Below are 24,033 nucleotides of genomic sequence, written 5' to 3'. Positions count from 1 at the left end.
ATATTGTATTGAAAATTACAAACGCAATGTCATGAACACATGCTTATGACGTGCTTATACTGTTGTTTTGTTATAACCGATTTGTTATTTTGTTGTCGTGTTAAGTAGTTGTAAATGGTATTAAATCCTAATAACTACAAACGAACGAAATGTGACATGACATGCTTATGTCACGACACATGACATAAAAGCAAGAAATTAGGACAAACAAATATTTTAAGTCGAGTTGACTGTTAGTGTTTGTACTCTAAGTTTACGATCAGGATTATGGTTAAAAGATGCGCATTGGGCACTTGCAATATTGATTCCAGGTATCCGGAGCGTTTGTAACATAGATATAATAGGACTAGATTGCTGACGAAAATCTAAAACATGGATTTCTTTATTTTAATTGAACAGATTGCATTCACTTGAAAATTATTAATATGGTGGTGATAAACAGAAAGAGCAAAGGAATCTATTTATTGGTGTATTTAGCCATTTCTGTTTATTTTTTAAAGTCAAAGGCAAACGGTGCGTGTACAACGTAACAAAACAAAGATTCAGCGTTGACGTTGTTGAATAAGTTCACATATACTGTTGTTTTGTTATAACCGATTTGTTATTTTGTTGTCGTGTTAAGTAGTTGTAAATGGGATTAAATCCTAATAACTACAAATGAACGAAATCTTTCTACTAGATTCTTTTATTTTACTGCTGTTATGGCAAATGTAGTATTTTGATAGAATGCGAAATATTGTATTACAGTATTGTTACTTGTTCTTTATATAGACTTCTCATGCAAACCGGACGAAGTACAGTTTAAATGTAAGAGCGATGGAAAGTGCATGCCCAAAGATTGGGAGTGTGACGGTGTAAACGATTGTTCTGACCATTCCGATGAAATGAATTGTGGTAATCAACTGTACAGTTTGTAATTTTGTGTGTCAACAGTGTGTGCAGATAAGATAGCTGACTGGAAATCGACGCTTAAAGGATATTGACAACGAAAATTTTATGGCATATTTTGAACCTTTGTGATTACTTTAAGTTTCTTTCATTTTGGCTTGATACTAGGCGTTCCAATTAATTAATGATTGTTGACATTTTCAATCTTTAAAACATGAAACTTCAGTATTGTGTGTGTGAGTAGGTGTTCCTCCTTTGCACATCTTGATGTTATATTTTACTTTGAAATTTACTTTTGCACTAATTTTATCTTTGTGGTGTTTCTTCACCAAGCAATCATTGGAGTTGACTAAATACGTGTGTTTTATGTAGCATTTGTGATATATCTTTTCTAGGTTCTTGTCCACAAGAGAAGTTTTCTTGTGGTAAAGAGTGTAAATTTAAATATATGATTTGTGATGGTTACAAAGATTGTAAAGATGGATCTGATGAATCACCTTCACATTGTGGTATAGTCATTTTGTTTGGTGTCTCTGTTGTGACGGATAATTTTGTAACCAGTCCCTTTATTGTAGCAAATATATCTTGTTCTGACAACAAGTTCAAGTGCCAAGACAGTAAAAAATGTATCATTGAATCTTGGAAATGTGATAATTATAAAGATTGTGATGATGGAAGTGATGAATTTGACTGTGGTGAATTTGTTTATGATAACAGATTTCATCTTTTTCATGTTCATTTTCATATAAAACTCACTAAGAATATTTATTGTGGTTTTATTTGTACATATAATAGGTGTGCGTCCTTGTCCTAAATTATCATTTCAATGCAATAATAACCAGTGTATTGATATAAATTGGAAGTGTGATCATAATGATGACTGTGATGACCATTCTGATGAAGAAAATTGCAGTAAGTTTGGCTCATTCATCTTGTCAACTGGGACTAGGTACAATGTATCTTGAAACAAGTCACTGTTACAGTTTTATAAATTATGCACCCAGAACCCAAATTTTTAGAGCCAGTGGTAAATCTAGGGTACATCAAAATAAATTATGGAAGCTCGTTTTTAATTCAACAGTATTTTTTAACAATCTTGTTGGTTAAAATTTTCCAAAGTATATTTAACACTAAAATACTCCCAATAAGATTCACTTCAAAGTATTTTAAATTAAATGGAAATAAATTTCAGTAATGTATTTTGACTACCCTGGATTTGCTACTGATTAGAATGTACTGTTTTGAAAAACACATAAGTATTCAGTCTTTGAAACTCAAATCAGCATTCAGCAGTCTTACCTAAAAACATTACTTATCAAAATTAGATCAGCAAAACTTTGCTGACCTGTGCCATTGTTTGTACACTTTGTCCTTTAAGCTTTTCATTTATTCCCACATATGAGTGAAGTACATGGGATTAGTAAACTAAATTTTCTGCCAATTGCAGCTTATACAGAGTGTAAGCATGATTTGGAGTTCCAGTGTACAATAAAGAAGCGTTGCATCTTGAAAGAAGCATACTGTGATGGTCACTACGATTGTGAAGATCAATCTGATGAACCACCTAATTGTAATTCAACTCATAAACATAGAAAAAATGTAATGTTGATCGATTTGACTGTAAGGATGGAAGTTGTATTCCTTATAAGTGGGTTTGTGATGGTGACTGTGATTGCACATCTGGTGATGATGAAAAGCACTGTAGTAAAGGTACAAAATTTAGTCAATTTAACTATGGTACCATTAAAACTAGTGTAAAACAATTTGTTAGGATGAAACTAGTGTATAACAGTTGTCACATTGGTTACATACTCTTGATTTCCTATTCTTTAATATGAATATCATATATTCTCATCTTAAATATCTTTTACACTATATTGAGAAGATCTGTTTTGTTTGTGGAATTTTACTTTAAACAAATCCATCTGAAGTATAATTAATTAATATATTGAAATATAAGTGTTTTGCTTAAAATCCATAAGAGATAATTATTATTTAAAATATTGCTAAAGCAAATGCTTTTGATATTTTACATGTTGATTATCATAAATGATGAACTTTAGGTTAACAGTCAAACAGGTTTTAAGTCAGTGATTATGGGTTTTGTAGAATGTGAAAAAGATGAGTTTATGTGTCCCATTTCTAAAAAGTGCATTAAAAGATCGATGCTGTGTAATGGTGACAATGATTGTCCCAATGGTACAGATGAAAAGTACAATTGTGGTAAGCTGAGTTTTGTAGAAAAATTGACAGATTTCTTCTCAATAGTTTTAATTGTTTGAAAATATAAATATTTCTATTGACAACGGACCTTTGCCCATATAAACCTGAAAACAATTTGTTTTTACATAACTTAGCACAGCTAGAATTTTGTAACTAATTTGTCAAATTTAACTAACACAGGTTGTATCTGGCTCTTGTAGATGTTAAAAGAAAAGTTAATGTTTTTTTTACAGTTAGCTAAATGAATAGACAGTAAATTTGGTTCAAATTATTTAAACAGGATTTTAAACTATTATCAAAACAACCCTTAACAAAAACAGCACCAATCAATAAGAATTACAACCTTGGAATGAGTTTGTCACAACCTACATTGCACATAATTGCTAAAAAGTGAGCTATAGGCTGATTAATTGGCATCTCTTAGTAAAATGTCCTCAAACATATATTTATATAGTGATATAATGTTCATGCATTTTAGCAAATTTGATGTGTCACAATGTATGTAACAATTTAGAGTTTATAAATGCTTAAATGAATGCACTAGAAACTTGTGTTTTGGTGTCTATTCTAGGTGAACCACAATGCTCTAATGACAATGGTGGATGTGACCATAAATGTAACAAATTAAAATTTGGTCATTTTTGCTCTTGTCGTCCAGGATATAAACTTGAAGAAGATGAAAAGACTTGTAGAAGTAAACATTGTTAACTTCGAATTGTATTCTTTGCAATTTCTTAATGGTTTTTTTGCTTATTTAGAAATTGACGAATGTGATGAATTTCAGCAGTGTAGTCAGATCTGTGAGGTGTTTAACAAGACTGCCCAGCCATTAAGATGCAGTTGTGTTGCTGGCTATCGCTTGGATAAGGACCATCGAACTTGCAAAGCTATAGGTGTTTATAATTATTGCAAATATTTATAAGGACATGTATTTATTTATGTTTAGTGTCTTCCTCGTGTTTCCTTTGATATATTTCTGTTTGTTTGATACTTGATCTATGGAATGCTCCCATTTGTTCTCAAATTTTATTTTTACTTGTTGTTTTCTTATTTTTAGATAGACACCCGTACCTCGTATTTTCTGATCATTATTCCATCAGAAAACTCACTTTACACAAGAAACAGTCCGACTTCTTTGGCATAGTTCCTCATTTCGCAGGAATCATCGCAGTAGACTATCATTTTGGCAAGGCCTTGATGTTTTGGACTGGCATTAAAAGCAATTCAATTCAACAGACTAACCTGAGTAGCAAAATAGAACATGATAAAAAAATTATTGTTAAAATTGTTGCTTCCCCAGATGGTCTTGCAGTAGATTGGGTCACAGGAAAGTTGTATTGGACAGATGCTGGAAGAAAACGAATTGAAGTTTCTGAATTAGATGGTCGATATCGTTCTACTTTAATCGATACTAACTTGGATATGCCACGCGATATTGTACTTCATCCCTACTATGGGTAGGTAAATTTCAAATTTTCTTTTCCTAGTATCAATATGTTATTGTTAAAGCATTTGCTACTAAAAGAATATTGTGAACGTAACGTGATCTGAATTTAAGGAATTGATTATTTCTTGCGTCTCTAATCACGGTCTATATGTAAGTGTAGAAATTGCCGTGATTGTGATGATTTACAAAAATTCTCACGATATATTTGCAAACGTCGATTTTTCAGAAATTTCTGTAGTTTCGTTTACATTAAACAAGTAAATATTTTCTTAGTTTCGTTGTACGGTTTCCCAGTTTTCACGAGAAGGGAATTGTAAAAGGAACGACTTTTGATTTGAAAATTTATAACATTGAAGTGGCAATTCGTGTTTAGGGAATTTATTGAGATTTATACTGATATATTAATGCACTAATGTGCAATTTATTTATGAAACAAGTTTGGATAAAGTCTAGCCTTCTATTTCAGTTGCAAAGCAAAGTACAGTGTGTGACCAAAAATTGGCCCTCCATTAAATATGGGGTTGTTAGTTCATAAACTTTGCAAAATCTATTTGTTCGCCACACATGCTGTTGGGAATTGACATCTCAGCCTTTTTCCGTGTATTTTGAAAATTGCCTGATGTTAGTGTTACGTTTTGTTGCAATATGTATTAATCAACCGAATTATTTCATTGTTGCTGGGCTGACATTTTGGCATATGTACGTTTTGTGAGTTTGTCTGTTACCTTGATTATTGTCTCAAATTACTAATGGAAAATGCATATTTTTACATAATTCAACGATAGTTAGCTTTTCGCATTTTCATAGTGCGTAAAGTACTGCTTGAGTATTGTTCTTTGCTACATATATATCTTGTTAGAGTATCATAATATTTTTAAACTGTAATTACTGAATTTTATGTACCTAAACCTATTTTTTATGGGGGAACACTTTTTTTGATAACCCACTGTACGTGTAGCGCAGGGGTCTCCAAACTTTACAGCCAGAGGGCCACATGAACTTTCATTATGGAGCATTGAAATATAACAAATTTCCACGTTACCTTCAGCTTTTTAAATTTCGCAATGTGCTTGAAACGGAAGTAGGAAGTTCGGACAAAAATTGACGTAAGCCACTCTTGCTAGTTGGCTTGCGTCATAAGGTGAACTTTCTGCACGAAGTTTATTTTGTTTAATAATATTATTTTTTTCGTTAAGTGTCTCTGCGGGCCGGATTGAGAGGCCCAACGGGCCGCATCTGGCCCGCGGGCCGTAGTTTGGAGACCCCTACACTGTAGCGGATAATTCAAACTCGATATTTACACATCGTTGTAAAGCGTCGTAAATATTTTTTCAAGAAAAAAAAAGCTATTAATTGTATTTGTGGTTACTAAACTTTAAAATTTGTTTTGATGCATTTTACAAAACATTTGCTTTTGAAAATTGTCAGGGGCCGGTTGTATAAAACGTAGTTAACTTTAATTATAGTTAACGCTAACTACCATAGTTAACTCCTTAACTTAACTGTGTTGCAAAAAACGTATTTTGTCGGATAGTTGAAGTGGTACTATGACGAAAATTTTGCCTCTCGTTTTTTTTTTCATAGATTAATAGTGTATGTAAAAAAAGCTCTTCTGGCGAAATTTTAGCGCAATGTATTTCATGCTGCTCAAGTTACGTAGCGATAAAACTTGAACTTTAAAAGCCGCCATTAAAATGCGCCATATTTGAATTTTCGAGAAGGAAGGTGCTTGTGACGTCATAGTCTTAACTCGCGGCTGTTTACAATATAACACTATATACAAATAGAGATATAAAAGGTTGTAAAACTCAATTTTTTTAACATGCCTTCAACACGCTGTGTCGTGCAAGATTGCAGTTATAAGTCTGATAGAAGTACAGGCATTTCATTACATAAAAGCCCAAACGACGAGTCTTTGAGAAGAATTTGGGTTAAATTTGTTCAGACGAAGCGCGCAAACTTTAATCCGAGTTCGCGCAAAATTCGATTTATGATTTGTTCGAATCACTTCTCGGATGATTGTTTTGAGCGTTTATTCCATTTGGCTGGTATGAAACCTGGTGCCGTACCTACTATTTGGAAGAAATCACAAACACCAACAACGTCAAGAGAGCGGCGTCAGGTTTGCACAAGTTGCAATTATTATATACTTACACATATTGCAGATGATAAATTTTCACAATTTGAGAGAACCAATAATACATCCAAGCAAACTTTCAATATATAATATACATTTATACTAAGGTTTTAAAGGAAATACAAAATGAAGTGTCTGTATCATGCGATGACCTTTGGTCTTTAAACCTGACGAAGCTGCTTGAAGAACAAATTCGTTCAGGCAAACTTCGTTAAAGCCAGGGTGATCCAAAATGCATTTCCTTTCATCGATTTCGAACTGATACATTTTACCACGGCATGGCTCTATTTCCATGCAGCATCGGCACTCTTGAGGGTTGACAACAAGATCCAACGAACAATGGCCACATTCACACCTTTAATATTGGCTAAATTGTATGTTTCCATAAACTTATCATAGCTAACGGCAGACGATTTAGATCAAAGTAACACACTAAGAATGACATCTTACCATGAAGTAACGTCAACACGGGCATCAAAACGATCTTGCAGCATGCCTTCAACCCGCCGTTCTTCTGCGACTGTAGCTTCGTACTCAGCAATTTCATCAGGCGAAGCAAGCGGCTCAGTATTATCGACAAATGGCAAAATTTCCGAATTAGATTCGTTAGAATTTGCCGTCACAAAAAAATTAGACATTTCAAATGTTCATAACTTCCTCGTTATATTATTATTTTGCTTACATTTTACGAAAGCAATAATTGATATGTGTTTAAACTATTGAATGCTAAAATCGATGATTTTAACGTAAAGTTTTCGTCATAGAACCACTTTAAAGGTTGGTTCTTTAAAGGTTAGATTGGTTCTTAGAAGAACCGTTTTGCAGTTAAATGCGACACAGTAAACCATCTTAAAATAGCCGATCAAAATCAAACTTTATTTATGAATTCATATTTGCCGCTTTCTCTCGCGAAATGTTAATGGCAACTATTACGTCACGCCGAGTACTTTCCGACGATAAACCGACGGAATATTTTTTACTTCTATTCAAAAAAAAACACAAATTCACACGTTGATATCTCTTAAAATAATCATGGGATTGTTTTCAAATTTTCTTTGAATAGTCTACGCAATATATACATTTTATATGTCAAATAAACAGAAATACGAATTTTGCATTTCAGGTGACCTTTAAAGTGCACATACAGTTATTTCCAAATTCGTTGAAATTTTAAAGTTTAGACTGTGGAAAATATGATTTCGAAAAAAATTTCGTAAAAAAGAAAAACAAAGTTTTGGGGGTTTGAATTAGCTTGCTTTTGAGAAATTTCCGCGCCGCTGAGGGGACTTAAAACGAGAGGTTTGTGACGTCATTTAAGGAACGTATGAATGCGCTGCATACAAAACAACACAGTGTGAAATAACAATTCTTTATATATTGCTTTGAAATTAATATAAAAATTGTACGAAACATGTCCACATCTGATTCTGAATCGAGTACAGCAACAAAAGTGGAAAATATTGAATTGAACAGTCGGGAATTCGATTTAGAAGACGAAGATCAATCGTCATCAAATGCGCTCCGAAACACCGATGGCGATTTTGAGTATGGCCAAGCTGAAGCGTATGAAAACGAACCACTTGCAGATGAAGAGTGGTTAGAAAAGTATATTAGAGAAACAGAAGAAGAAAGACGCCAAACAGAAGAGCTCAAACGCAGAATGCAAAATGAAGTTCCTCTTGATTCTTGGTAAGAAAAGTTGGAAAATTTGTTTATTTATTGTTGCCGAAGCTTTTGACAGATAACTTTCGTAGGTGCCATTGTGGTAACTGCCGTGTTCCTCTCTTGGTTAATCCAAAAGAATGTAGATGCTGCCACGAAATTGCCAATTGCATGATTGGAATGCAAGATCATATGGTGGTATCCGAATTAGGAAGGCAGCCAAAATGCATAACAGAGCATCCAGGATTTGATGCCATTTGCCTCAATCGCTGGGCATTAAATTTAGCTGCCAATCTTTACCAAAGACAAGATGGAGTTAGATATCATAAAGGATTCTTGGAGCAAAGGTTTGTTAGAATTATTAGTTAAATGTTTCTGTCTGGGTTATCTATGAATGCACACTTGCAAAATTTGTATTTTATGGACTCCTACCTGTTTTAATGGACCTTGTGTATTATGCCTTTTCAGGTTTCATCGAGTTGTTGCATCGAGACAAAAGAATTTCAATTCCAGATTGTGCTTACCATGTTATTCGAAAAACTTCTAATTTAAAAAAAATGAACACTTTGCAGGGTATGAAGAGGACAATTTGTAAAATAACATAACATTATATATTATTTTAGGTGTTTGCATGAGCCCAGCTAGTAGGGATTCAGTGAAGTGTGGAATGATTTAAGCCACTCTTGATTTATTGCATCTTTGATTCACACTTATACTTGTTATACAAAACATACAAAATTACAATTCCTTTCTCTTTATTCTGTCCATGCAGTCAATTCACACTTCACTGAATCCCAACTAACTGGGCTCATACCACCAGGTCCTAAAAAACTGGTTACTTTCCGTTTTTTGGACAGTTCATTATATTTTTATGGCCTTTCATCCAATTCTTGCACACAGTGCATCGAGGTGCTGCTCTCTCATTTCTCTGATTAGTGATTATTTCTTTGACAGGTGATACTTCAGCTATATCAAACAATAAAGTGAGTCAGTTCCAAAAATAAGATTCAAATTAACTCAAAGCAAGTAATGCCTTTTGTAAAACCTGGCTTAGTTGGGGGGAAATGTACAGCTGGCATGCTTTTTCTTCTTGCTTTTTTTGAGATAGCTTCACTTTTTGATTGCTTGTCCAACATGGAATTCATTGGCAATGGAGTCATTCAAAAGATCACCTTTGGCTTTTCTCAATGTTTCCTCATCAATGAGTGCAGAGCACAACACTTGATAAATATCTTCAACATACCCTGGAGGAGCAATGTGCAAATTATTCAAAATTTTATTTTATGGTAATCATTTCTTATTAAGGCTTTCATTATTATGGCATTAAACACATAATATCTGGCAGTAGGAGAAATGTATTAAATAACCTTACCAAAATCCTGAGCATCTTTTACATTTCTTACAACAGCTTCACCATTTTTAAATTTTGGATAATGCACTTTAACCTGGGGAACTCCATTAACCTCTTGATTATCCCTGTCCAAATTGCTGTTGAAGTGAGTTACAGCAAGGATATGCCTTCATGAAATATAAAATTGCATTCAATTTCTTGAAAAAGTTTAAATTGGAACAAGGGAATAAAAACTGTAATGACACATTGGTGTTTCATCACACATGTTTCATAGAATACCTGCAGAACATCCCAGGAAAAGAGTAGCTTATCATTTTGGGTGCAAACTGGTTAAGAACTGAGTGAAATCCCTCCAATGCACTTGTTTGAGACATTGGAGAAGCTTTAACGATTCCAGCAATCAACCTTGGTTTAGTTAAAGTTGCATACATCTTATTGTATGATATAGAATCTAAAGACAAGGCAATGAATAAGAGATTGTTAAACACATAATATTTCTTTTTAATAGCAACAAGAATTTTTTTAGATTTTTTACCTTCATTTAGCCATTTGCGTGGTTTATGTTGGAATCATGAGCACATTTACTCTCACACAGATTCCAGGTAAAATGTAGATATGCATATGTATAATTTTAACGTACTCACCATTCTGCGATCTCTTGTTGTAAGTTCATTGTCATCTTTTCGAGGATAAATGCTCGGGTAAGCAACGATTCCGAATTCATCTCGAATGAGTCGAGGTGCAAAATTACTTTCTGATCCAGAAAGCGAGCCGAATTGCCGAGAAAACGAATCTTTTGTGAAGTGTTCCGAGCAAACTTTGGAATTCTTTGTGGGGACCCACTTATCGCGAGTAGCTTTCACAAAGTTGACCCATCGCTTTCTCCTACGCTTAGCTTCGCTTCTTTCGTCGTTAAAAAATGGTATGCGATGAAGTGAAATGCCTTTCTCCAAACTGGCTACGCTAGAACAACCAAAAACTACACATCGATCTGGCATTTTTGTGTTTGTTGCTGCCACGCTGATGCGTGGCAGCACACTAATCTTGACATGTTTCGGCCCATTCCTCTACTCGACCTATATAGAGGTAAAATCTCGATTTGTGTCTGTCTGTCTGTTAACATTTCTGGGGGGGAATTTTACGGAATGAGGGGGGAAGAACAATCACAATAAGGTAGAACCTTTCGGAACTCCTGTCAGTTTCTCTTTGATTTTAAATGTCTGGAATCCGAATAGATATGCGGCCTAAACAACGTTATACAGTAGATACCAAAATCGAGTGATTACCGACATCAATTACACGTATCTCGTTTGGCGAAAAACACATGAAATCGATTCACCGTGCCGTATTTAGCCAGCTCGGTTCACATTTTTTATCTTGCGCTCTATGGTCAGACGGTGAGCAAAATATAGTGTAAGCATGTATTTATTTTCGTTCGAGCTTTTATTATTACTTGAAATATCGGTGTGGATTTAACAAAACGTCAAAAATAATTTAAACGCATGGTGCGAGTTCAACCATGAAATATGAATTATGAATATGATGAAACGTTTGCTCTTTGCGATAACTATACATCATTTTATCGCAGTCGCACAGAATCATCGGAAAAAAGGTTCTATCAAAATGTTATAAAGGAAATAATGGAAACAAAACTACAGTTTTATAATATAGTCCGTTTCTACGTTTGTAAACATGCGGACGATTGTTCGGTTGAGTAAACAACGTATCATACTTTTAATCAAAAAGCATTTTAAAAACTCAAAAGAATCAAAACAATCAAGACATTTAAAAGAATCAAAAAAATGTTTTCATTCAAAATGGCAAGGAATTTATCTTTTAATTTTATGATGAAAACGTATGACTGATGAGAATCGATTGAGCATTGAAGCACTCACCTCCATATAAGGTGAACTGTGCGTCGTTTGTGCATGCCGATTGGATAGAAATTGGAATGCTATGATTAAAGGTCACCTGAAATGCTTGATATAACTTTGCTTCATATGAAAGCTTAGCTAATGATTAGCCTATTCGCCAAATTTGAAAGTCCAATGTTTTATATTTTATGAGATATGGTCTTCTGAATTCATGACATTGACGATTTCCGAAGGTCGAATTCAAATAAGTCATACAAGTTTAATCAATTTATGCTTTGTAATGGCGGGCAAGTGAACTATAAAATGACTTTAAAATCATGAAAAATCTCTTGGCTTATGTAAAAATCTTAAAATATGGCAAACTATTGTCGTTTTTATGGATGTTGATGAAGCGAAAAGAAAATTTAATAAAAGATTCACGATGACATGGTATCCGGATTAAATTGTAGCATATACTTTGGACTTTTCTCAAGAAAATGGACATTTATCTTCTGTGTAATACAGTACGATGTTGACGAATGATATGAGTCTTGGTAAGGACTGCTTTCTTTCATGTACCAATTATATATAACGGACTTGGGCAAACGAAACAATGAACTCTTCTCAAATTGATTCATTTTGTGTTCTATGTGCAAGGATTTAAATAATTGAATGGCCTCGCTTTTACAGAATTTAAAATTGAGAGATTGAGGGTAACAAAGGAAAAGGGTCGTTTCGTTTCTCTTTATAACAGCTGAGTAAAATGCTTGAAAGAAATGTGTTTGTACAGCCATAAGTCACACATATTTGTAAAAGATGACAGTGATGGACTTTTTTATTATTAGAAAACATTTCTTTGAGTTGTCATAGTTAGTAGCCATGTAATCCAGCAACTGTGTTTTATCGGCTTGTGACATGTTATTTTCACAGCTATACACAAAATACTTATTTGTTCTTAATTCTACCTTTCAAAACTGTGTTATAAAACTATTGGGTATATTTGTTAATGAGCCTTAGCTATGGAACTTTTATTCATGCCTTTGTGATTTATTAGCCTATTTTTGTCTAAAGCTTGGGAGTTCTATTTGTTTCCTACTTTTGCATCTTGGTAAGGATTTGAATAGCTTTAAACAGCCATTGACACTATCAGAAATAGTGTATAAAAGAAAGATATTGTTTTGCTAATCATTGAAAGAAATCTTGTTATCAAAAAATTAATCATGGTTTTATGACAAGACATTTAGTCACAGGTATGACTGTATGAGCAAAAGAAGACAGTCATAGACTTTTATTGATAGACTTGTTAGCAAACATTTCTTAAAGGTCATCATAGTTACAATATAATTTCACGACTGTTATGACATATCTTTCCTCTGTCATTAAAACGTAACATAGGGATATAGAATAAATATTGTATTCATTTCGTCTTCATTGTCATTTCTATCCTGTTAAACTCATGCCATTTTGTTTATTATAGATTTTGAGTGTCCCCAGGTACATAGAATATTTCCTCTTAACTTATTTAATTTAAAATCTATTCTCAAAAATATTTAACCTTTTTCTTTTCGACTATTTAATTCTCATGGTTCAGCTATCTGACTCTTGAAAATTGCTTAATGTACATTTAAAGACAATATATTGTCTTGCATTGTGATATTGATATTGCATAATGAAGTTTTTATAAAATTCATTGGTGATTACTCTGTAGTTGTTTTCAAATGACTCACATCTCTTCTCTGTTACATCATAATCATGCATTCGTTGTGTAACTGTTATCATTGGTAGATGTATTATATCATTTCAATCCAAGATGTCTTCCCTATCAATCACAGCTGAGTCCTCAAATAAAAGTAAAAAGAAAACAATTTTAGCCCTGTAGAATGCTCTCTTCTTGTTGAGCTTGTGGAGAAAAATTTGGATGCAATACGAGGGCAATTTTCAAGTAGCATAACAAATGCAAAAAAACAAGAGTTGTGGGAGAAGATAACCTCGCAAATAAACAGCTTGGGGTTTGAAAATCGCACGCCAAAAGAAGTGCGTGAAAATGGAGAAACCTGGCACAGATTGCTAAAAACCAATGCTGGAATAATGAGTTCGCAAAGAAAAACAGGGGGAGGTCCTGCGACAAAACCACCACCTTTAACAACGGAGAAAATCATAAATATTTTGGGAGATGAAACTTCATTCTCAGGTATTCAAGGAGGCTTCGAGTCTGGTGGTACATTTGTAGGTAATTATGATCTTTAAAATCTCATTCTTTAAAATGCATAGAAGAATTCTGCGTAAATGAATAAGCAGAAGCAAAATGCTACTTTGTTATTGTCTTTGCTTACGTTTTAATACAACACAAGGGATTTTAAATTTTCCCGCCATTACGCTAAACATAACAAAATAATTTATACCAACCAACCCATCCCGAAATAAAATGGCCGGCTTGAAATAACCGAATATGTCTTCAGGATGGAGTATTGCCAAAGTTGTTTTACGAAGAATTCGATGCTATAAATACAAAGTACGAAATATGATTTCTATATGCTGAATGAGACAATTGTATTGATTTAAGTTTTGATTATTTATTTGCATAATGGAAAAATATACAGTAAAACAAAAAAGGTAATACGTTTTCATCTTTTCATTGTGCTATGTTTTTTTAACGTTTTGCAGAGAAAGAGAGTAATTCATTTCACTTGAGCACTTTGGTCGAAACCGACGAAGAAGATGAGGGTGGTGAGGACATGGAATTAAGCAAGACTCCAATACCAACAACATCCACACTATCACAATGTGAGCATTTAATTATGTTTATATCCATTGTTGTATTCATAGCTTATAAAGTGTATTTGTGCATTGTATTGAACTTAATTCACAGGCGAAGAATCAAGAACATTCAAAAGGAAACGACCAAAGACTCAAGGAGAGATGAAAAATGATGTTCAGCAACTTCATGTTGAGGTTCTTCAACTGGAAAAGAAAAAATGTTGTTTGAGAAGCACAACCTAGAGTTGAAGAAAAGAAAACTCGAACTACAAGTACAGTTACTTGAGAGGATAGTTGAAATCAGTGAACAACCCCCTTCATTTTTTCTTTTAATAAACTAGTCAACTGAAATATGTTTGTGCCATATGCTCCCTTGCTGCTATTCCATCTGTTTCTCCTGCATCCAGCAAAACATCTTCATTTTCTTCTTCCAGTGCATCTTCTCCAAACTCATCTTCTTCAACTTCAGGCTCTTGCCTTAGAATGCAAATGTTATACAATACTGCACAAGCCATTATAATGGTGCAGACTCTATCTGGTTTCATCCTAAATAGAGTAAACATGCTTGCTATGATTTGATGTTGTATTAAGGCTCATAAAGACTCACTGATACCTTATTTCTGAATGCAAAACATGAAACCTTCTTTTTCAAATGCCAATGGTTCTTTCAACCAAACACCTTGTTTTTTTATGTGCCTTGTTAAATTTTTTCTGGCATGGATGCACTGGATGGAAGTATGGAGTCATCAAAAATGACCGTAAGGCATATCCACTGTCCCCCAACAGCACATCATTATTTGCTGCATGATCCATTTCTTCCAACCTTCTACCAATGGTAGAGGACCGGAAGATGAATGAATAATGACATGATCCTGGCCATCGTGCTACCACATTGATAAATTTGCCTGCATAAAATTAATTTTTGGAAATTTTTTTTTAAGTAGGTTGTATTAATACTTGTAGGATAAATTAAGTGGATAACTTTGTAAAATTCTATTGTTATGATTATGTATTATATTATGATTATTGAAGTGTATTATATGGTTCTTGAAGTCTAGTACATTATGGTTTTGAATATTAATTAAACATGTTTAATATGTTCATATTTACCTTTGTCATCACAAATGACTTGAACATTTATGCTGTGGTATCCTTTTCTATTTACATAATTTGGCTCGTTTTGGAAGGAGCAATTATACGTATATGTGTGCCATCAACGCAGCCAATGGCGCAGGGAAAACACGCAATTTGATACATCCCAGTACAAATAGCATTTTTTCCCTCATTTGTTGATGGGAAATTGATGTAGTCTGCGTGCTTAGAAGCCAATGCAAGTGCGACTTTACGCACTACTCTCGAAACAGTGGCTTTATCATAACCGTGAGTATCGCCAATGACTTGCAAAAAGCTCCAGGACGCAAAGAAACGAAGAGCAATGACCAATTGCTCTTCGGTTGACAAGGCTTTGTTACGGTTTGTTGTTGGCCGTACATCATTTGCAATTAATCGTGAGATATGCTGCAACGATTCTCGGCCAAATCTGTACCGTTTTCGGAGGTCATTGTCGGAAAAACCTTGCCATGGAAGATGTCGATTAAAAACTCGAGGTAAACGTTGCCGATCGATTACATTTCGCTCAAAAATATCTATAAGACGTATTAAAAGCCGCCATATTTAACTGTGTTTTGAAAAGTTAACTATGCTCCACAGCATAGTTAACTTTAAAGGACATTGAATGTTTTATGCAGTGCGGTATTTGAAATTAAATGAAGATACGATCTTCGCACTTTGTTGGACAATTTAAGCAATCGTCTCAGGACCTGAAAAAATCAGGTGACTCAACGGGATCCCGTTGAGTCATTGCATTAACTGCATTTAGCGCTAACTACTTTTTTATACAACCGACTTAACCGCGTGGTTAAATTTAACTACTTTTTAACTGCAAAAAGTGTAGTTAAAAAGTAGTTAAGGGCTTTATTCAACCGGCCCTAGATCTATTTTATTTTCCGAATATACTTGTGTTTTGTGTCTTTCTTAGCGTTGCGAAAATCATCGCAGAATTATTCTCAAACTTTTTTTTACTGTGCATAGGGAGATGTTTTGGACAGATTGGGGTGTTGAACCCAAAATCGAGAAGGCTGGTATGGATGGTGAACCGAGCAGCCGTAAAGCAATCATTACGACTAGAATCATTTGGCCAAATTCTCTTACTATCGATTATACAATAGATCGCATTTGGTGGGTGGATGCTAAACTCGATCTGATCGAATATTGTGATTTAAATGGCAAGAAGCGTCGTGTAATCTTAACTAGTGATACGATTTTCCATCCGTTCTCGATATCCTTGTTTGAAGATCACATTTACTGGAGTGATTGGAGTAAATTTGCAATTTATAAAGCAAATAAATTTACTGGAAAGAACGTGACAGTTCTTAAGAAAAGATTAGTCAACACACTTGGAATAAATATGATACATCATCAACGACAACCTGGAGGTAAGTTGACCAAGTGATGAACAAGTGTTGAAATCGTGTATTCCTAAATAATATATTTGTCATGGCATTGACCGTGTTATAGTTTCCTTTGAGACTTAATTCTGTTCGTAAACCCACAGATTTTATAAAATTGCATGTATTAATAAGTCTTGCACTTATCTGACAATCAACGATATTGAGGGATTAATCAACGATATTGAGGGATTATTCAGACATGCCGTCTGAATATTTATTTTGAATATTTGTTTTAGCTTTCAACTTTTGTCTTAAATACAATGGCGACTGCAGTCATCTTTGTTTGCTTTCTCAAAAGAATAAAACCAAAAAGTGGAAAAGGTTTGATCAATATTCATGTGCTTGCCCTGATGGCGTTCAACTGTTGCCTGACAAAAAGACCTGTAATCTTTCTGGTATGTTTATGTTATTTCTATTGGACGTAACCTTTGATGCTCAATTGATAAAAATTCTTTTTTCGACATTTTTTTGTTAGATAGCTGATGTATCTACCCTGCACGTTTTGTTATACATTACTTGTACATTTTTTATACAATGTCATAATCATGGGGATCTAAATAACCGCCGCCACGTGTATGGTCGCCATTCAACTTAATGCTTTTTAGCTCGGCCTAAGTCGGTTTTTGACTGCTCACCAATGTAAAAAAGTAAAGCACAATAACGCGAAAAATACTTTTTTGAGATTGCAGATTCTCGTGTTTATAAGTGCTCCAGACATAACAATCACCATGCATTGTCGTACCATGTTGCTTCTAGAGAAGAAATGATCATTGAAACGGTCATTGTTCGTTGAACGGCTGTTAGTTTTAGCCGTGGGTGTATATCGACCATTTCTTATCATGTAAAGTAGATAGTAGTTATTAACTCCCAGATCGTATCTTGTGGATCGGGGTTTATACTGTGCTTTCTTTGTATGACGAGTTGTGTTAGTGTGAAAATTTATGTCGCCGAAAGCCCCATGAACTATCTAGTATACGGAAGAAAATAGTGCTATTGACTGCATATATGCTTTGTTGTTTATTCTGCGCTTGTAATAAGTTTGGTATATTTTAATACATTTAGAAGCTTTATTTTGCGAGAAAGGAAGATGCAACAATGGAACATGTTTACCTGGAAATGAGATACGTGGCCCTATTTGTTCGTAAGCAATTTAATTTATTGTTAGATTTTGGTGCTTGTAAAACTTGTATCTTTGAAAACTTGATTATTCACTTATAACAATAACATAATAAACTTTATTTTTAGTTGAATACTATACTACTAATGCTCAATCCTGCGTTTTTTTTCATTGTGCAGTTTTTATTTAAAAACAAAATAAGCCATTTGACCATTTCATGTTCAAGTTGAATGTTTTGCTTTTATCTAGGTGCCATGATGGTTACACTGGTGAGCGTTGCGAGTTGAAAAAAGATGAACATGATATGGCTAGCGCGAATATTGCTCGTGAAAATGGTAAGAACAACAGCCAATTGTGTCTCGTTTTCTCATACTGTATACATGTCACACCTTTTCTTTTCAAAATTTGACATCTGAAAGTTTTGAATAAGGCATTAAATTCCAACGGATATTGTAATCGGTAGTTGTTTTTGAAAAATTTAGCTATTACTATCGGTATAAGTGTTGGTTTGGTGATGTTCATTTTCATTTCCTGTGGCATCATAGTGCTTGTATGTCATAAAAAGATTCAGAAACGATACAGGTTGGTGTGAAGTTTGTAATGATATATTGGTTTTGATTCTTATAGATACTGCGTTCATTTGACTTGCATTTGCAATTAACTACATATGTTGACTTGTTTTACCTTTAAATAACCAATCAGAATAATTGTATAATAATTGTACTTATGTAACGTTTTATCTAGCCATTCTCGAGGGGACTCCTTACGATTCGAAAATCCTGTTTATACACAAACCACTGAAGTTATAGACTCTGGCACAAGCGTAGGAAGTCTGTTACCATTCAGATTCAGAAAATCACCGCAGGTTTTGCAGGTTTGTGGAACATTGCAATTGAGTAACGTTGCAACCTGCTGCTCAATTATTTTGACTACCTGATTTTTTACCATCCTATCCCAAAGTAAATTTTAGATTTTGGAATGCTGTAACATCCAATAAACGGCTACCCTAAATGCTCCTAACTTTATTGACTGTCGAGTTTAACTTATAATTAGATGATTAGTAATGAATTTCATCAAAGTAATTTGAGTCTGTTTCATTCATAGGAACCTTTTGCTAAAGATCCCGAACCTGTTGATCTGTAAATGAGAATTAGAAATGATTTTTAAGGCGGTTCAAAGATGCCGTGTGTTCACCATTTAAGCTACATCTCACAAGACTTAGTCTTTCATTGCTGAAACTGTACAGATGTGAAGAAGTTCCCTACGAATTTTTTTTGAGCAGCGTATTTTTAGATTTGCAGATGCACCATACACACAATTCATTTCAGTAATGTTGCATCGACAAGTGAAAATACGAAGTAAATTTGGTCAAATTTTTGATCACAACTTCTATTTAGATTAAAATATTATTAAAGTAACAAAAACATTAATTGTTACTTTTTGTGTGCTCTGGCGATTACCGTTCATGGGAAATATTTGTTGTAGTTGGTAGACTTATGTAAAGTATTACGGGTGGAAATTGTCTTTTTAAATGAAATTAAATGATGATATTATTGATTCGCATGCTAGTACCAAAATACCAACAGTTCTCATGTAAAAATCCTGCGTGTATGTTAACACCTGCTTACACAAAATGTAAATAGCAGTAAATCATTAGTAGTTTACGATAATTTGCCGAACTGTATATATTTTTCATACATTTAATCATGTATATATGTGTAAAGTACTTATAAAAATTTAGTCAGTTCATATTCTATTTCTATGTAGCCGTATGAATACTTGTTTAATCTTTGGCTTAGTTACTGTTCCTTTTGTTTGTGTTATTAAGAATTAAACGTGTTTAAGCAATTACGCAATCTTGTTTCATTAGAAAATATTCCACCTTAAAAGAAGTAAATAAACACAACATAAAAAGGAAGTCCACTCTGACAAATTTTGTCATAAATTCTGAGGAGATGAATGAGGCGCAGCTGCCATTAGACCTGCAGTAATTTTCTAACTGCCATTTGGTGAATGACGTTAGTCATGTTTTATAAATAAACGTATAGGAAGATTCCTACATTGCTGTGTCAGAACAGGGCAATTGCAATTGGCATTTTATAAGCTGTTTGGGATTCACCTTTTGCATATACGGAAATTTCAAATTCTTATGTGAGACTTCTTTTTACGAGGTGTATAGTTGGAAAATGCATGATTATGGGATAAAAATCATAGAACATTTAACCTTAAAAGAATATCTAATGACAATTGCAATCATTGCCCATATATAACTGCCAAGTTTTGAACCAATTCTACCATTCGCAGTAGTAAATGTAAAGATGTCTATCACGAATTCTGCATATTTTGAAGAAGTTTAAATTTTTCCATGTTTTATGAAATAAGGTTGAGAGAGGGGAAATGAGTGTAACTGTTGAGATTACAAGAAACTGGCTTACACATTCTAGGAATAAAGAAAATTAGTTTGTGAAACTTAGATGAAAGAAAGATGAAATGTAAAGCTGTTTGACTCCAATAATAAGAACATATAATTAGCAAGTACATCAAAAGCCAAAATCCAATTGCATAAATATGCATATTAACACACAAATCAGTGTGCGAATTAACGGTGTGCAATCTGCAATTTACACATCGTTTTAGCTAAAATAAAAACAATTGCACATCACTTTTTCAAACGATATACAAAAAACTTCTTTATTGATTACTACAACATAAATTGAAAACAGTTTTCAATCTTAATCTTTTTTGATCTTTACTTTATAAACGAGTGCGCTGCACGACATTAAAATCCATGTTGACACAATGTCATCAAATTTTAAAGACGTTGTCATTTTGAGACTGGGAAGTCTGTCAACAGTCAACATAAATGGTGCTTCTTATGACAATAGGGTTGTAATACATTATTGTCAATTTTTGTATTTGCGGTGTTTTGTATCAACTTTAAACCTCCATATCTTCAAAAATATTTATCCTTTGAGTCTCAAACTTTGGTGAAGTATTAGTTGGAGCTATACCTTTATGTAAAGTACAAAAATAACAATCCGAATTTTATGTTGCATGTGTCCTTTAATACTAGCTATGACGATTGTTTAATTGTCTTTTTGAACTTCTGGAAGTTCTTTGGCATACCAATACTTTATGACAATGAAGTTTAACGATCGTAAACCGGGGCTATTGATGTTTGGAGTATCGAATATTTTAATAGTTTCAAACTTAAGTTAGTGAAACTGCTATCATAAGTCAAACAAACTATAAAATTGGATGATCAACTGCAGGTTAGGGTTGGTGGTAAACAATGTACTTTGCATTCATTGGAGAAAACATCTGCAAATCAGTTTAGCGATGTTTTATATTGTGCTGGAGTTGATGCCAACATGATTTGAACATGAGATTTGTTTATAGTTTGTTTAAATGTCCATTTAATTGAATCTGTCTTCACAATAAATGCTATAGATAAAAAATGAATGAGAATTTTAATTAATAGGAAGGATATATCCTAAAAATAATTTGTCCTATACATGAATTACATTAAAAAACAGGCACTATTTCTATTCAAATTTGCTTTGATTTGATATTTCTTCAGAGATATCTCTGCTTTAGCATAGTTGCGATGATGTTTTTGGGGCAACACAGAATGGTGCAGTAATATTTTTCGAGAATGCTGTCATAAAGTACAACATAACTTAGATCATCAAAACCATGTCAACTGTAGGTATGCACACATACAAAATGTTTAAGTAAGCTTCAATCTACCTTGTTGTTTATGAAAATATTTGATGTTGATGACTGTGGGGACTGATGGGCTTATGTCCGGACTATGGCGTTCAGCGTGCAGAAAAATAAATAGTATGCCAAATCAAAACAGCTGGAAACCATCGGAAAATGAATCTTGTTCTGGTGCGTCCATTTCTACACCAGCCTCAGTAGCATTTGAACGTGCTAGGCTGTTTAATCCTCGACATTCAACATTAAGACGAAAAGCATCTCAGCGTTCTAGTAGTGTTCTGCCTGGTTAATCTCCAGCAAAACAATATTGCGAATGCATATGTTAAGCAGATTTTACTGATGAAGTGGCCAACGGTGAGACTCCAGGCTCCTCACAGCTTAAAGAATGTGGTGGGTTTGAGCTTTTGCAGTGTCAATTAAACTGTCGACAACTAGCCATCAGTAGCTGCCGTTGGGCTGTAAAAGACCTGAAAGCCAATATCGGAACGCAGTCGAAAATATATGCCAGGCCTATTCAAGCAAACCTCTCCACAAAGCCAATTAAGGCGGAAAAGAAAGTTCAAGTGACAGAAACTTGCAACAGGCGCCATCAAGAATTCCGCATGAATCAGTTACGGAGCCATTTTAAACACACGTATAGCAGGAATATTAGATTCAAGTTTCGACTCCGACTTGAATGGTGACAGCTTTTTGCAACAAAATGCTGTTCATAGTGCTACTCCATTATCTCACGAGACTAATGAAGATCCATCCGTCGCCATTGCAGCAAATGATGAGCAACACAATGCTGATGAAGTCATTTTAACAGATACTACTTCCCTATTCACTTCAGCTAACATTGCCACAGACACACTACTACAAAATGCCCCTGTGGTTGTGATGACCGAAAGCAACACTCCTAAACTTCTTGAAATTGTCAGAATTACTGAACCTCTAAGAGCAGTGACTCAAAGTCAAGAAGAAACTGACATCAATTCAATTATTGAGAACATTTTTGAATACTACAAGGAACATGCTATTTCTACTATTTAAGAAGTTGTGCGTCTAATACAGTCAAAAATTGTTAGAATGAGAAACCTGGAAATTGAACAAGGGGACTCATGTCTAGAGGGTGCAGCAAACTACATTTTAGTCGACCGTTGCAAACATTCTCAGAACAGGTATGGATGAAATTAATGGTATTGAAGATATGTTTCTTACACTTGATGTCAAGTTTTATGGAGAGGTAATCTCATATTATGTGTCATTATTCAAATAGATTTTTCTGTAAAAGCATACTGTCAAAAAGATGATACTGGGGACAAAAGACTCATGTTTTGCCTTTCAGGGCTGAGTATATTAATGGAAAGCTGCCGCAAATATTGTCGGAGGATGTCATCCATGAAATGTTTGTAAATGAAAATATAGGGAATGTTTCAAAACCTTATTAGACGATTAGAGAAACTTGGTATATTTTGCAATAAAATATATTTCCTTGTGAGTTATTAAAACAAAATTAAGACTCTACGACATGTTTTTATCCTAGATGTGTTGTAAAATTTCATCATTGCGGGAGATTTTCAGGTCAAATCCTTTTACTGTCATGACACTGAGAAAACTAAGTTCACTTCTTGTGCCGGATTTTCTTCTTATGGACTACAATCAACGAAGCTACGAAGCAAATATTTGTGCTCTTTATTGCAGATATATGAGAGAAGTTGCTGGTAGGTTCTTTGATTGTGCGCATTTTTTATTAGATTTATAAATAACTATTGACACTGCCCTTTCTTTCTTGCAGCTGGTCGCCGTGGAGATGTAAAACTTGAAAGCAAATTGCAGTTTGCAACTGCGACAGATGAAGAACCTTTATTGGGTTTTAAGTTGTCTTCTAAAATACGATTTTGTGAAGTTACCAACTCATTTTTGCCGGTTGCAAACACATGTATCAATGTAATGACACTTCAGTATGCTTCAAACAGTTCTAAGCGATTGCCAGCTGATGATTTGTCTTGTTTGGTTTATACGATGAAGCTTTTTCGTGTGAACATTTTGGAAATATTTAGATTTTCAAAACAAACCCTGCATTATAAGTGAAGGAACTGCAAAAGATACATATCGGTTGTGGGAGGCATTATCAAGTTTTTATATTATAAGTTATAATCATAACTGTTTACATTAGAGAGTGATAAAATTATTTGCTTAGTTTTCCGAATTTCTTTCGATAACTTCCAAATTAAGTTTATACTGTTCAATTCCATAGTTCTCAGCATTTCATGGGACTTTCTGAAGTTCAACAAGGTCTACAGTAAGGTCTAATGTTGGTGGAGAAAAAATAGGCCTACCCTCTTCATTTTCATCATTATTAGTACCATCAATTTCTCCTTCA

The 24,033-nt window shown here is 34.0% G+C and overlaps 3 protein-coding genes and 2 long non-coding RNA genes across 6 annotated transcripts; 2 read left to right on the top strand and 3 right to left on the bottom strand.

Annotated features, from left to right (window-relative positions):
• The first annotated feature begins 16 nt into the window (after positions 1-16).
• LOC124456179 (low-density lipoprotein receptor-like) lies at positions 17-19,796 on the top strand. The gene is made up of 20 exons (XM_047006681.1): positions 17-311; positions 400-513; positions 772-894; positions 1,284-1,397; positions 1,464-1,583; positions 1,684-1,800; positions 2,336-2,598; positions 2,998-3,111; positions 3,392-3,501; positions 3,590-3,609; positions 3,683-3,805; positions 3,870-4,004; positions 4,169-4,568; positions 16,410-16,813; positions 17,065-17,223; positions 17,891-17,969; positions 18,195-18,280; positions 18,428-18,527; positions 18,690-18,819; positions 19,050-19,796. Exons 2-20 carry the CDS (start codon positions 426-428, stop codon positions 19,086-19,088), a joined length of 2,724 nt encoding a protein of 907 aa, XP_046862637.1. The 5' UTR covers positions 17-311; positions 400-425; the 3' UTR covers positions 19,089-19,796.
• On the bottom strand, positions 6,773-7,189 carry LOC124456223. The gene is made up of 2 exons (XR_006952176.1): positions 7,146-7,189; positions 6,773-7,050 (listed from the first exon to the last, which is right to left on the bottom strand). It is a non-coding gene; the product is annotated as an uncharacterized LOC124456223 (long non-coding RNA).
• LOC124456220 lies at positions 8,051-9,513 on the bottom strand. Its single transcript, XR_006952174.1, has 3 exons — positions 9,403-9,513; positions 8,790-9,323; positions 8,051-8,692 (listed from the first exon to the last, which is right to left on the bottom strand). It is a non-coding gene; the product is annotated as an uncharacterized LOC124456220 (long non-coding RNA).
• LOC124456217 lies at positions 9,975-10,737 on the bottom strand. Its single transcript, XM_047006707.1, has 2 exons — positions 10,353-10,737; positions 9,975-10,159 (listed from the first exon to the last, which is right to left on the bottom strand). Exons 1-2 carry the CDS (start codon positions 10,704-10,706, stop codon positions 10,124-10,126), a joined length of 390 nt encoding a protein of 129 aa, XP_046862663.1. The 5' UTR covers positions 10,707-10,737; the 3' UTR covers positions 9,975-10,123.
• On the top strand, positions 13,637-15,354 carry LOC124456216. Of its 2 annotated transcripts, XM_047006706.1 has the most exons (3): positions 13,637-13,791; positions 14,226-14,345; positions 14,431-15,354. In XM_047006706.1, exons 1-3 carry the CDS (start codon positions 13,650-13,652, stop codon positions 14,559-14,561), a joined length of 393 nt encoding a protein of 130 aa, XP_046862662.1. In that variant the 5' UTR covers positions 13,637-13,649; the 3' UTR covers positions 14,562-15,354. The 2 variants fall into 2 exon arrangements, with proteins under 2 accessions (XP_046862662.1, XP_046862661.1); XM_047006705.1 differs by having other exon boundaries at positions 14,226-15,354.
• Positions 19,797-24,033: the final 4,237 nt, after the last annotated feature.

The sequence above is a fragment of the Xenia sp. Carnegie-2017 genome, unplaced genomic scaffold (assembly GCF_021976095.1).
Source record: "Xenia sp. Carnegie-2017 unplaced genomic scaffold, XeniaSp_v1 HiC_scaffold_43, whole genome shotgun sequence".
Classification (NCBI taxonomy): Eukaryota; Metazoa; Cnidaria; class Anthozoa; order Malacalcyonacea; family Xeniidae; genus Xenia; species Xenia sp. Carnegie-2017.
Note: the sequence above shows the minus strand (reverse complement) of the source record. Positions and strands in the feature narration are given on the sequence as shown.